General features: G+C 59.3%; 1 protein-coding gene across 1 annotated transcript; it reads right to left on the bottom strand.

The window, feature by feature from the left end:
* Positions 1-1291: 1291 nt before the first annotated feature.
* LOC308644615 (transcription factor JunB) lies at positions 1292-2865 on the bottom strand. The gene has a single exon (XM_081285996.1). The coding sequence runs from the start codon at positions 2561-2563 to the stop codon at positions 1520-1522; it is 1044 nt and encodes a 347-aa protein (XP_081142122.1). The 5' UTR covers positions 2564-2865; the 3' UTR covers positions 1292-1519.
* Between the last annotated feature and the right edge of the window lie 9777 nt (positions 2866-12642).

Here is a 12642-nt window from a genome sequence, read left to right as displayed (position 1 = left end):
CTGGAACCCTGGGCTTCTCTCATTCCTGTGCAAGTGCTCTACCACTGAGCCACACACCCCCTCCTGTATTTATTTATTTATACATGGATTAACGAAAGTGTCTGTTCTGCCAGCCCCGCCGCAATGACCTGGTTTCTTCTCTGCTCTGGAGGGTTCCAACTTCCAGGCCAGCCAGACCCTACCGGGGCACTCCAGCAGTTCCGCCTCCTCCCAGGTCCCAGCTGTAGAACAGGGGGCATGGCATAAGGGTGGTGGTGGCGCCCAGAGGCCCAAGTAGCCGCCCTGGCAGGACCGGACCTGGCAGTCGCCCCGCTCTGGCACCCGGGAGGGGAAACTGGCAGGCGGGCGCCGCCCTTCCTGGCGGGAGTTGTGGGGGACGGCGTCGGCAACCACGCAGAGGCAGCGGCAATCCTTCGCCCGGGTCAGATCAGACAGGGGGCGTGGGCGCGGCGGGGCCCAGGCGCCAGCCCGTTGAGGGAGGCTCGGGGGTGGCTCCTAGAGTCCAGGAGAGAGCAGCCCGCCCACCGCGGGCGCTCTGGACCCAGGCCTGGGGTTTTCCGGGCCCAGGCAGCCGCCCGCCCGGGAAAATCCCGGCCCCCTTCCCGGCGCCGCGGCCCTGCCGGGCAGAGCGGGGGAGGGGATTCCCGGAATCTGCCCAGAGACCGCGGTAGCGTCACTGGGCAGAATCGGCCCATATATGGGCAGCGCTTCCGCTGCGTCAGCGGGGAAAGCCCCGGTGCGAGCGGCTGGGCGGGGCCACGCCTGCGCACCTCGCATCCCGCCCAGAGCGACTTGCCCCTGTGCTGTGCTTCTTGGCGGTCCCTCACCGGTACCTTCCAACTCCGGTGAAAGGGGACCTGGAGAGGGTTGGACACCCAAGCTGGGACCTTAAAATGCCTGGACAAAAAAGGAGGATACACACAAAAACGAGACACAATCAGCAGTGGGGTGGGATAGCCCAGTACTCTCCTCCCTCCATCCGCCCGGCTTGGGAGAAATAAAGACAACAGAAATTAATAAAGAACCTTTTTTTTTTTTTTACTTAAATAGATTCAATAAAAAGAACAACACACACATACACACATCTTAAAATAAATTCTTTAGATATCAAGTGCGTGTTTCTTTTCCACAGTACGGTGCAGAGGGGGGAGTGCAGGGGGCGGAGGTCCCCTCCCTAGCGTCCCCGCGGGCTTGAGTACCGGGCGGCGGGGCCAGCTCCGCCGCAATCGCCCCCTCCCTCCCCTCCCTGTTAAATACACAAATATATTATATTCAATATGAATCGAGTCTGTTTCCAACAGAAAAAAAATACAAAAAAAAAAAAAAAAAACGTGGAAGGGGTCCTGTAAACGTTGAGGTGGAAGGACTGGGCGCAAAGCTGGCGGGCCGCAGTCCAGTGTGGTTTGCGGCATCCCAGGCCTCGGGGCGGGTGCCCACCGCCTGCCCCCTCTCCCCCTGTGGGAGGCGTGCACCCAGCCGTCCAGGCTGGGGGGTGTCCGTACGGGGGTGGGTGATGCGCTCAGAAGGCGTGTCCCTTGACCCCGAGCAGCAGCTGGCAGCCGTTGCTGACGTGGGTCATGACCTTCTGTTTGAGCTGCGCTACTTGCTCCCGGAGAAGGCCGGCTGTACTCGACAGGCCCGCATTCTCGGCCTTGAGTGTCTTCACCTTGTCCTCTAGGCGCGCGATGCGCTCCAGCTTCCGCTTCCGGCACTTGGTGGCCGCCAGCCGGTTCCGCAGCCGCTTGCGCTCCACTTTGATGCGCTCCTGGTCTTCCATGTTGATGGGGGACACTGGCGGTGTGGCGTCGCGGCTGCGCGCCTCCGGCACGGTCTGCGGTTCCTCCTTGAAGGTGGAGGCGCCGCGACCCAAGCCCAGCTGCGCGGGGTGGCCACCAGCAAAGGGCGGTGCGTGTGGGAGGTAGCTGATGGTGGCCGTCGGGTATGAGCTCCCGGTCCCGACTGTGGCCCCGGCGCCTCCGGAGGATGCGGAGGCTGGGGAGTAGCTGCTGAGGTTGGTGTAGACAGGAGGTGGCTCCTGGCCAGCATAGACGCCCCCGGGCCCGGCCGGGGGGCCACCGCTGGCTCCCAGAGACACGTTGGGAGGTGTCACGTGGTTCATCTTGTGCAGGTCGTCCAGGGCTTTGACAAAGCCGTCGGCGAAACCCTCCTGCTCTTCGGTGACGCCGCCCCCTGTGCCCCCTGCACCTCCGCCGCTGCCACCCCCGCGGGGGTAAAAGTATTGTCCCGGGGGTGTGGGCGTCGTCGTGATCACGCCGTTGCTGTTGGGGACGATCAGGCGCTCCAGCTCTGAGGAGGCGAGCTTCAGAGATGCGCCAGTGTCCGAGCCCTGGCCGGAAAAGTAGCTGCCCGCACCACTGCCCTCAGGGCCGGGGGCCCGTGCCCCGGGAGCTTTGAGACCCCTGTAGGGGTCCGCCAGATTGAGCGCTAGGCTCGGTTTCAGGAGTTTGTAGTCGTGTAGAGAGAGGCCGCCCGGGGCCCGACCGTATCCCGCCGCTGCGTAAGAGTCGTCGTGGTAGAAAGGCTGTTCCATTTTAGTGCACATCCGGGCGGCCCAGGCGGTCTGGGGAGGGTCCCTGCGGGGCCGCCCCGGGCCTCGCTCTGGCGGGTGCCGAGCTGTCCGCGGCAGTGGCCGGACTGGGTGTCTGGTCGCGCGTCGTGAGGGGCTGGCACCGACCAGGAGCAGCCAGCTGGCAGCCTTGAGCGAAAGCTCTGTCCTGCTTCCCGAGCCCCTCTCACCCTCTCTGGCGCGCTGGATTTCTCGGCTTCGCTTCCCCCAGCTCCCCGCTCCCTGCTGGCTCCGAGGCTGCCCGGCTGCGCTCAAGGTCCCAGCCGCTGAGTCGGAGCCCCAAGCCTTTATACCGCGCTTGTCAGCTGCGGAAGTGCGTTCCCATTGGCCGACGCCAGAGCCGGGCCCCCGCGCCCCCCTCTGGAGCGTGGGGAAGGGGAGGAGGCGGCTCGCGTCACTGTCAGGAAGCGCGTGTCCTTGTAAACAGCGGCCACGGGCCGGGTAGCTCGGCGGGGTTGCAGGGGGGAGGGGCTCGAGGGACCACGGGGTACGCGTGGAAGGAGGCTTTGAAAATCCGAGGCACAAGCGGGAGGGACTTCCGAGGAGGTTGATGATTCCCTTGGAGTTCACCAGGGCCGATTTAAGGACCTGGTACATAGGGGGTGGGGAGGGGGTCCCAAGATGGACCGCGAAGGGTCTGAGGGACCCGGAGTAGCTGAGAGGTTGAAGGATTGCCAATACACTTCCCCAGAAAGTAGGGAAGGGAGATTAAGCCCGATAAAGTCAGGAGGGGTGAGGAGACTCCTGATCCAGAAATTAACTGGGGGTCCCAGGCAAAAAGGGGTTGAGGGACTGGAATATTCACAGGAGGGAAGAGGGAAGAGATCATAGGGGGCAGAGCTGCAGGATCCATTATGCAAGAAATGAGTAGGGTTTCTTTCTTTGCTTCTTTTTTTCCTCTGTGTGTGTGTGTGTGTGTGTGTGTGTGTCTCTGTGTGTGTGTGTGTGTGTGTGTGTATCCCCCCAGGGATTAAACCCGGGGGCACTTAATTCCTGAGCCATATCCCCAGCCCTTTTTATTTTTTTACTTTGAGACAGGGTCTCACTAAGTTGCTCAGAGCCTCTAAGTTGCTGAGGCTGGCCTCTAACTTGAGATCCTCCTGCCTCAGCCTCTCCAGCATCCAACCACTGTTCCCGGCATATGAATAGGGGTTCCTGAGTCCATGGAAGAGTCTGAGGATTCCCGCATAAATGGGAAGGAGAAGGAATTGGGGGAATCTAGGTAGCAGACAGTGAGCAAGAATCCTAGGGTACAATGAGATGTAAAAATATGTGGGATAGAAGAGGGGGACATGTTTGTCAAAGGTGTGATCTTCTGCAAAGCCCTGATGAAATACAGTTAGAAGGCTCGGGGCACACATCTTAGGAGCTAAGTGGACAATGACATGCCACAAGAGGGGGCTTTGAGGATACTGGAGAAGGTACTGCTGCATCTTGCATGACTGGAGTTCTCCCTTGTGGGTGACTGTTTGGCACCTGTATACTCTGTCCCCCATCCCAAAAGCCCTCCCCTAGTGACGCGGGATTTGTCCGACACCCTGTCAGCTCCTGGAGCCTAGACCCAGCCGGGCGGCCGGGGTGCGGTCGCCCAACCCGACTCCCTTCCTTAGAAACAGGCTGGGGAAAGAGCGCCGAGGCAGGAAGTGTGGCAACAGCCCCGGGGGAAGGAGCCCGGCCCAGTCTCCGTCACTCGGATCCTACGGGACCTTGTGCCCCGCCCTGGGTCCGCCCGCTCTTGGCAAGAGGAACCTGGGCATGCGACCCCCGTGGAGGCCTGGGTGAGCAGAAGTAGCCCAGCCACAGAGGCCTCGCTATCCTTTCCCCCCCTTCAGTATAATGGTTCCGCCCGCGGCTCCGGCAGACCACCGCGAAGGCAGGCAGCGTGAGGACTGTTCCATTGGCCCTCTGGAGGGGGTAGCAGCCGGCCTGGTCGCCAAGGCAACAGGCCAGAGTCGGCGGGCGGGACTGAGGGCGGGGCGACCCCCGGAGTTTCTCCCCGACACCCAAATTAGGGAATAGGAAGGGGTGTGACCAGCGCTGTCCTGGGGCCCCAAGCCAGGAGCCAGGAGCCCTGGTAGCTGCCAGGTCCCAGGGCGCGCCCGGCCCCCGGACGGCTAGTCCCGACCAGCCCCGGCCGCCGCCCCCGAGGCCCCCACGGCGGCCCGGCCCGGCCCCGCCCAGCCGTTCTGGGATTGCGTGCTGCCAGGCCCGGCCCGGCCCGACCCAGCCTGGCAGGTCTCCGCCTGCCCGAGGGCCTGGGTCGGACTTCGCCCCCGGCCCGACAGGGCGCGGAGGAGGGCGGGCTGATGCCTCCAGGCGTCCCAGGCGCCTGGGCAGGCTGGCACCGTGGCTGTGCGGCTGTCTCCTCCCTTTGCCAGGAGGTCGGGGCTCCTTTCTTCTCATACCCCTAGGGGTTGGATACCCCTCTCTCCTTCAGGTGGGCCAGGACCCACTTTAGTCTGGAGGTCTCTTCTACCATCCAGAATATCTAGAGGAAGGCTCTCTCCTTCGCCAGGGTGTCTCCCTCATCTGAGGGCTCCCTTCCCACCAGTCCAAGTACACCAAAATCCAAGGGGAGAAGATGAGAAAACCCACAGCCTCTTTCCCGGGAGGGCAAAGTGGAGGTTTAGATAGGCTTCTAGTTAGACTTAAGGTGGGACTTCCAAGCAGTTAGTAACCCACAAGAGCAAGAGGTGAGAGACCAAATCTCTCCCTCTTTCTCAACCTCTTGGGCCTCTGTTTTGTGGGAGGATGGAAGCTTTTTTAGGGTAGAGAGAGGCTGAGAACAAGGGCTAAATTGCCTTTATGAGGCAGGCTCAAAGCTCACCAAGCATGGTGGAGAGAAGGAAAATGAAAGATGAAAAAACCGAGCTATGAGAGGACCGGGGAAGTCCAGTGGAGCAGTGGCACTTGGAGGAAGATCCCAGAAGAGGCTGGGGAGGGTCCCTGTGACCCCTAAGTGCCCCTCCCATCTTCCCCTCGCTTGAGTGGCTCCCCTCCCCCGCCCCAGGCTCAAGGGAGATTCCAGAGGCCGCTGAGTCTGGCAGGCAGGCTGCCAGGCCTGTGTCTCCTGCCCATGCTAATAACTGCAGCTGACATCTGGCCTGGCCCGCAGGGAAGTGCGGGCAGCGTTGGGGGGCTGGGCAGGGCAGGCTGGAGGGCAGCACCTTGGGAAGCCAATATGCAGGTTCCACTCCCAGGAGTCCACAGTGAGTCATTAGTGGCCAGAGCTGAGGCTGGCCATGCCAGAGGGGAGCTCTGAAGAGAGGCCAGGCAGTCCCAAAGAGGACTGAGAGGAGGACAAGGACCTAAAAGCAAGAATGGGTGTACAGGGCAGAGGGCCAGGACAGGGAGAGATGCCCAGAGAGACACATGGAGGCTGAGGTAGTGTCATGCAGACAGACAGACTCAGAGACACTTAAGACCGGCAGACTAAGAAATAGTAATTATTATTTTAATAGGTAACACTTATATGGCTCTGACCATGGGCCAGACACTGTTCTAAGTGGCTTTCATAAAGTAAGTCACTGACTGCTTCCAACAGCCCAGCAAAATGTTTGCTCTTTGTATCCCCATTTAACAGATGAGAAACGGAGGTGCAGGAGATTGAGGAACTCATCTGACGTTCCATAGCTAGAAGTGCTGTCTGCCTCTGGAGCATTAGCAACTCTGTTGTGGATGATCACAACCAGACAGGCGTCTGTGCAGTGCCAAGCACATGCCAAATTCTGTGGGTCCTTTTGCACAGGGTCTTCTTTACATGGGGGAGAAATGGAGCTGGCTACAGGATGAGGGGACATGGTGTTTGCCGGCGAGCCACCATGTTAAAGTGGGGTCACGCCATGCACTCTATATGGGTGTTTGAGCAGGGGGTGGGGAAAGGGCCAGCAAGGGAGGGCGAGGGCCCAGCCAAGCTGGTACAGCCGGTTCCAGGCCCCTGCCAGTCTCACCCTTGTGGCCTGGGCACCACCCCCTCACGCCGCCCCGCTGGCGCCAGGCCTGCCTGGTGAGGAGGGTGTGAGGATAGCCCCCTCCCCCGCCTGGCCTGGGCGCTGAGATTGGCAGCTGGGTACTGCCCAGGCTCTAGGCTTCAGACCAGCACCTGGCTGAGCAGTCCCTGCCCAGGCTTCCCCCATTCCCTGGGGCCTGGGGGACAGGGTAAGGAGGAAGTTCACCCACCCCCACCCATGGGTCTCTCTGGGGCTTTTGGTCTTGGCACGGAGGGACTTCTCCTTCTTATAAATAGTTTGATGACCCTCCTCCTCCCTGGCTCCACTGACCAGCCCCTGGCAGGGCCCTCACCAGGGAACTGGGCTGGGGGCTGCCCATGAGTCAGCCAGTGGGCAGGCCAGAACAAGAACCCACAAGTCACAGCACCCAGCCTCCCGCGTCCCTGCCCCTGGGTGTGGACAGGCGCCTGGGCCAGAAGAAGCTGAGAATCGATCCCAGAGGCCCTTCCCCAGGAACCCCTAGCCTGCCAGCCACTCCTCCCCAACCCCTGTGGTTTTGGGGGTCCCTCACCCCCTCTCCCAGAGAGGAAGCTGCTGGGTTTCTTGGAAGCCGGCTCTTTCTTCACACTGACTCAGCTGGGCATAGGGGGAGTTTCCCACAGTGCTGTTGGTGAAGCTGGGGGGGGCCTGAGCATCACTGGGATCCCAGGTGTCCCCTTTAATGGGAGATGTAATGAGAAGACACCCACACACCGCAGGGTCTGAGGCTGTGCGCTGGGCCTCCAGGGGAAGTGGAGAGCAGCAGGGAGGGAGGGAAGTGGGGGTGATATTTGAGGAGAGGAAGTGCCAGGATCTCTGGGGGGCAGAGCAGAGCCTAGCACCCCATAGAACATCAGCAAAGTGGGGGGGTGAGTGTCTGAGTGGCTTCGGAGTAGGCCTGTGGCTGGCCTGTCGGGGTGTGTGGGAATGTGTGAGGCCCTTTCATGGGCTTGTGTCTGTGGGTTGGCCCAGCCCTGCAGGGGGTGTGGGGCCTGTCTGTGTGGGGCTCTGGGCTGCCTGGCGTGGAAGGCAGGTGGGGGGGTATGTGTGCGCACGCCTGCACCGTGGAATGGGCTGCTCGTGGCTGGCCTGTATGCACGGCTATATAGGCTGTTTGAGAGTTCATAACCCATCATGCCTGTTGTGCTTGTGTGTGTGTGTGGTCTGTGGCTGATCTGTGTGTGTGTGAGAGAGAGAGAGAGGGACCCAGAGAAAAAAGAGGTCTGTGGCTGCTTTGTGTGTTCTGTGGTTGGTTGTGAATGTGTGTGTGTGTGTGTGTGTGTGTGTGAGAGAGAGAGAGAAGTTTATGCTTGGCTGATGCGTGTGTACGTAGATTGTAACTAGTCTGTGTATGTGTATGGTTTGTGGCTGGTGTGTGTGTGTGTGTGTGTGTGTGTGTGCACGCGGCAGCCCACAGGGTGTCTCTGAGCCTGTGTGTTTATGACTACTCAGCTGTGGCCATCCATGCCTCTCTCTGCTGGGTAAGACCGTCTGGCCAGACCATGTCTACGAATGTGTCAATCTTTCTGCCCACATCTACCCACTCTGCCAGTGGGTTCAAAGTGTTCCTGGCAAGGTTCATGTCTGTAAGGTCTCATCTCCCCTCAAGTGTGTGTGCCATAGCTGTGGTGATAGGTGCCTAAGGCACTTGGCCGTGGTATGTAGGTGACTGCTCTATCCACCTATCCAGAGGTGTGTGTTTGTCTCTCTAGCCTCTGGGTATCTGCTCTAGTTGGGGCATCGAGAGTGTGTGTGTGTGTGTCTGTCTGTCTGTCTGTCCTCTGGTGTCAGGACCTGACAGTGCACATGGATATCTGCACATCTCTTGTGTGGCTCTCAGGGTGCCTGTAATGAGTGATGGTACCTTCTCTCTGAGCCTATCAACACTCGCGAATTTTCCGCGTGTGTCTGATGCATAGTTAACTATACATTTGTCTCGCCCATGTGCAGAGCTGGTTTATCCATGCCATGCATGCCCTGCCTGTATGTTTTTGACCTGTTGGTGCCTTTGCCTGTTTGACAGTGTGTATAGATTTTTTTTTTAAGTGTTAGGAATGGAACCCAGGACATTGCTCATGCTAAACGCACACTTTACCACTGAGCTACATCCCTACAACCTGAGCCCCTCTGTCTTGCTTGAGTCAGCTGTCAGTGTGTCTGTCAGCCATTTCTGGTTCTCTTGCCCAGATCTACATCTGACCCTGTGTGTCCCTGGCTGGCAGTCTCTCAGTGGGATTTGTGCATCTGGCTCTCTGGGGTAACTGTGTGTGTACATTCCTGCAGCGCCACCCCCCTGCCCCTCGCCCCCAGTCTGGCCACCCTGGGCCATGTTTACTCTGCCCCCAGCTGATGTCTGCCCTGCCCTGGGAGGGGCTGACCCTCCTGTCTGTCCAGCCAGCAGTCCACAGGATGTTCCCGAGACGCTGTCTCCATCCGACATCCCCTCCCTCTGGCCACCCGCGGGTCAGGACCCAGGCGTCCAGGGCAGAGGGGGTGGGGCTGCCGCGTGGGGGGGTCCCTGTCAGGGCACGGGAATGAGGGTGGGGGGCAGGGCAGCGACGGGCCCAACAGGTTCCGCCTCATTCCTGCTCCGCCTCTCACTTCCTGGGTGCCCGCCTGGGGCAGGGGGTGGACAGAATGAACCCCATGGCCTTAGAGCGCCTGGGTGGGGCATGGAGCACTGGCTTCTGCGGGCACCCGGACATTCAGGGTTGAGGCAGGAGGAGCCCCTTCACTATCCCTGTGCCCAGTTCTGGATGCAAAGCGTCCCATCTATTATTCATCTAATCCTCACAACAACTCAATGAGCTAGACATAATCACCTCCCAGTTCAGACGGGGAAACTGATTCAGACAGCATGAGGGCAGAGACACGGCTGGAGCCCCCTCTGAATGCTGCTACCCGAGACCCCCAGCCAGCTCACCAACCGCCATCCCCCTCCTCTCTAAAAATGGTACGTGCAGGGTGGAGTACAAACCCTGCCCTGTGAGGCCGGCTCCAGGGGGCACCGCTTGCTCTGAGTCAAAATGGGCCCCTGGATGAAATGAATAAGAAAACGGCTTTAACCGTTTCATCGCCACGACAGGCTCTGCCAAAACTTCCTGTGGGCTGCGTGTGCGCGCGGGTGCGCGTGTGTGGTGGGGGTGCTGGAGCTGGGTTCCCGGAGGCCTAGGGTGGGGTTGGGAAAACGCCCTAGTGACCTTGGTAAGGGCCAGCTAAAGGGACTCAGCAGCCGCCTCGCCTCACGGCTTCTCTCTGGAAGGGGAGCCCCTCCCCCGAAGCTCAAGGTCCCCAGAACTTAGTTCTCAGTGCCGGCTGCCTGGAGGGGGTCCCAAAGTCCCCAGCCCCCTCCCAGGGGCCTGAGTCACACGCGGGGAAAGCCGCGAGGGGTGAGTCACGGGGGCTAAGAAGAGGGAGCGAGGTCGGTTGCGGCCAAGGGACCCCCGAGCTGGCTTGAGTCACGCACACCCAGGCCTCGCTGACCCCCACCCCCTTCTCCGGAGACCGGGAACGGGAAGCTCATTGTCACTAGATTCGGGAGCTGGAGGAAGACAGGAAGTGAGGAGGAAGCACGCGCCGGGCTGCGCGGGAAGCTCTGGTTTCCATGACAACTGGGGGGGTCTCAACTCCACTGAGGGGTTCTCCCCCAGCAGGGACTGCCCCCCACCATGTGCTGGGGAAGCCCCGGTGCGCTGGGTCGAGGGGCCGCAGGTTTCAGGTCGGGCAGGAAGGGGTTAACGGCAGCCCCCTCCGGGTTTCACCCGCGCCCCAAGGTCTCCAGTCGCAGGCAGGGCGGTGCTGTGCCCCGCGCGCCCCCGCGCCCAGCCCCCGCCTCCGCCCCCGCGCGCGCTCGCACGCACGCACGCACGCAGCAGGGCCAGCCTCCGTCCCCGCTCTTGCACGCACGACCGCGTCGGGCTCCACGCACGCAGCGACCCCTGTCGTGTTTCACGTCACGCACGACGCACGCGCCCCCGCAGCGCGGGGAGGGGCCCTCACCTCTCAGAGCTTTGGGACGAGATGCCTCTGCGCCTATTATCGCCTCCACCGGGGCTACTGTCTGGTGTGATTTTGACACCCCACTTCTCCTGCTCCCCCCGCCACACACTCAAGGTCACAAATAACTCTGACCTGCAGTGTCACACAGACACAGGATACACCTGCCACACGCTGGCAAAATCCCTCCTAAGTTACGCCAGCCTTGCGGCAAACAGGGACAGGATCACAGCACTGTCACCGACCCACACGGAGAGGAGAGGCAGAGTCACACAGGCACATGGGTCACAAATGGCTTGTGATAGGGACACAGGTATTTACTTTTGCAGACACTGATAATGCTGCACCATTGAAGCAAAGTAGAACACTGATACCAAGTCTTGGACATCCGGGGCTTAGATTGTCATACAACCACCCCTCTTGTACGAAGACTGTGGCAGCAGAGACACATGGTAGAGACAAACATAGGACGGTCAAGCCATTGTCACAAGATGCACAAAGTAGGTTACAGTGGCAGAGATAAAGCCACAAGGCCACACACATACTCAGATTGTCCAAGTGGTGTGGACAAACCAGGACACATGACCGGGTTACACTATCACAGAAGACACATGATAAAGACAAACACAAAGTAGGACATGGTCACAGGCACACAACCTAAGGCCATATTGAGGCACTGATTGTTACACACTTCTCACACAAAGAATGACAAGGAGCTGGCTGTGGTGACACTCCTGTAATCCCTGCTACTCAGGAGGCTGAGGCAGGAGGATTCAAATTAAAAGCCAGCCTGGACAATTTACATTTATTTTATTTATTTATTTTTATGTGGTGCTGAGAATCGAACCCAGTGTCTTACACGTGCTCTCTACCACTGAACCACAACCTCAGCCCCCAGCTTGGACAATTTAGCAAGACCCTGTTTCAAAAAAATAAAGCTATTAGGGACGCAGCTCAGCTTAGTGGTATAGTGCCCCTGAGTTTAAAAAAAAAAAAAAGTTAAAAAAAAGGATTGGGGATGAAGCTCAGAAGCAGAATCCTCCTGAATTCAATCCCCAGTACCAAGAAAGAAAGAAAGAATGGATGGATGGATGGATGGATACTGAAAAATGACACCCTAGAGAAGCAAGTAGTAAGTACAAATACATAACAGATGAAGACAGAATGAGACAGCCACTCAGATACGGGCTATACACAGATACACTTGGTGCATCACCCCAAACCTGGATGTTATACACAAAGATGTTAGTCACTCCCCCAATCGCTGACAGCCTCCCCCACCATCAGATCACACACAGATACCTAGGTGCACAAACTCCAGGGCCTCAAAACACAAGTGGTTGCAGATACCGATACACACTCAATCACAGATCCACCACCTCACATCTACCAAAACAAGCACAGGTCCCATGGATTCAGCACAGAGATGGGAGAGGGGCAGGATAGGAGTTGCTGGCAGGATGTCAGTATCTGGGGTGTCGGGGGCCTGCCAGAGTCCCCCAGGGTAATGGCACATGGGGTCCATCCAGTGGCTCTGGTCAGTCACTGGGGAGGAGTCGTGGGGTCCTATCCTCCAGTTGTGGAACTCAGGGTCCTTAAACCAGCCCTGATGACTGGGTCCCTGCCCAGATGTGCAGGCTGGAGGGGGCGGGCCAGGGTCCAGCTGTGGCCACAGGGAGGGGCTGAGTCACTGGCTTCCCAGCAGTACAACCCAGGCTGGGCCCAGCTGTTCCTGGAAACAGGCAGGAGAGGGTGGGGTCCCCAATCCAGCTGGGGGCTGCTGACCCAGACCTGCATACTGGGGCTCAGTCCCTCCAAATAAAGGCCTCCAGACCACTCCTCCAAACTTTGGAGGCTCCCTGTCCCTAAAACAGGTTTGCATCCCTCCTCCTAGTACGGGGTACCTGTCCGAAATGAAGGGTTTGTGCCTTTTGTAGAAGATACCCAGATCCCTTCCCAGCACGAGGCCCCCTTTGTTGCAAAACAAGGATTGCTAGTTTTCCCACGAACATGTGCACTCCCTTCTTTCCCCCCAAATGTGGGACTCCCTGCTGACCCAAATAGAAGGTT

This window comes from Spermophilus citellus (genome assembly GCF_964194105.1).
Source record: "Spermophilus citellus genome assembly, chromosome: 3".
Classification (NCBI taxonomy): domain Eukaryota; kingdom Metazoa; phylum Chordata; class Mammalia; order Rodentia; family Sciuridae; genus Spermophilus; species Spermophilus citellus.
The sequence above is the reverse complement of the archived record's forward strand: the minus strand, read 5'-3'. Positions and strand labels throughout refer to the sequence as shown.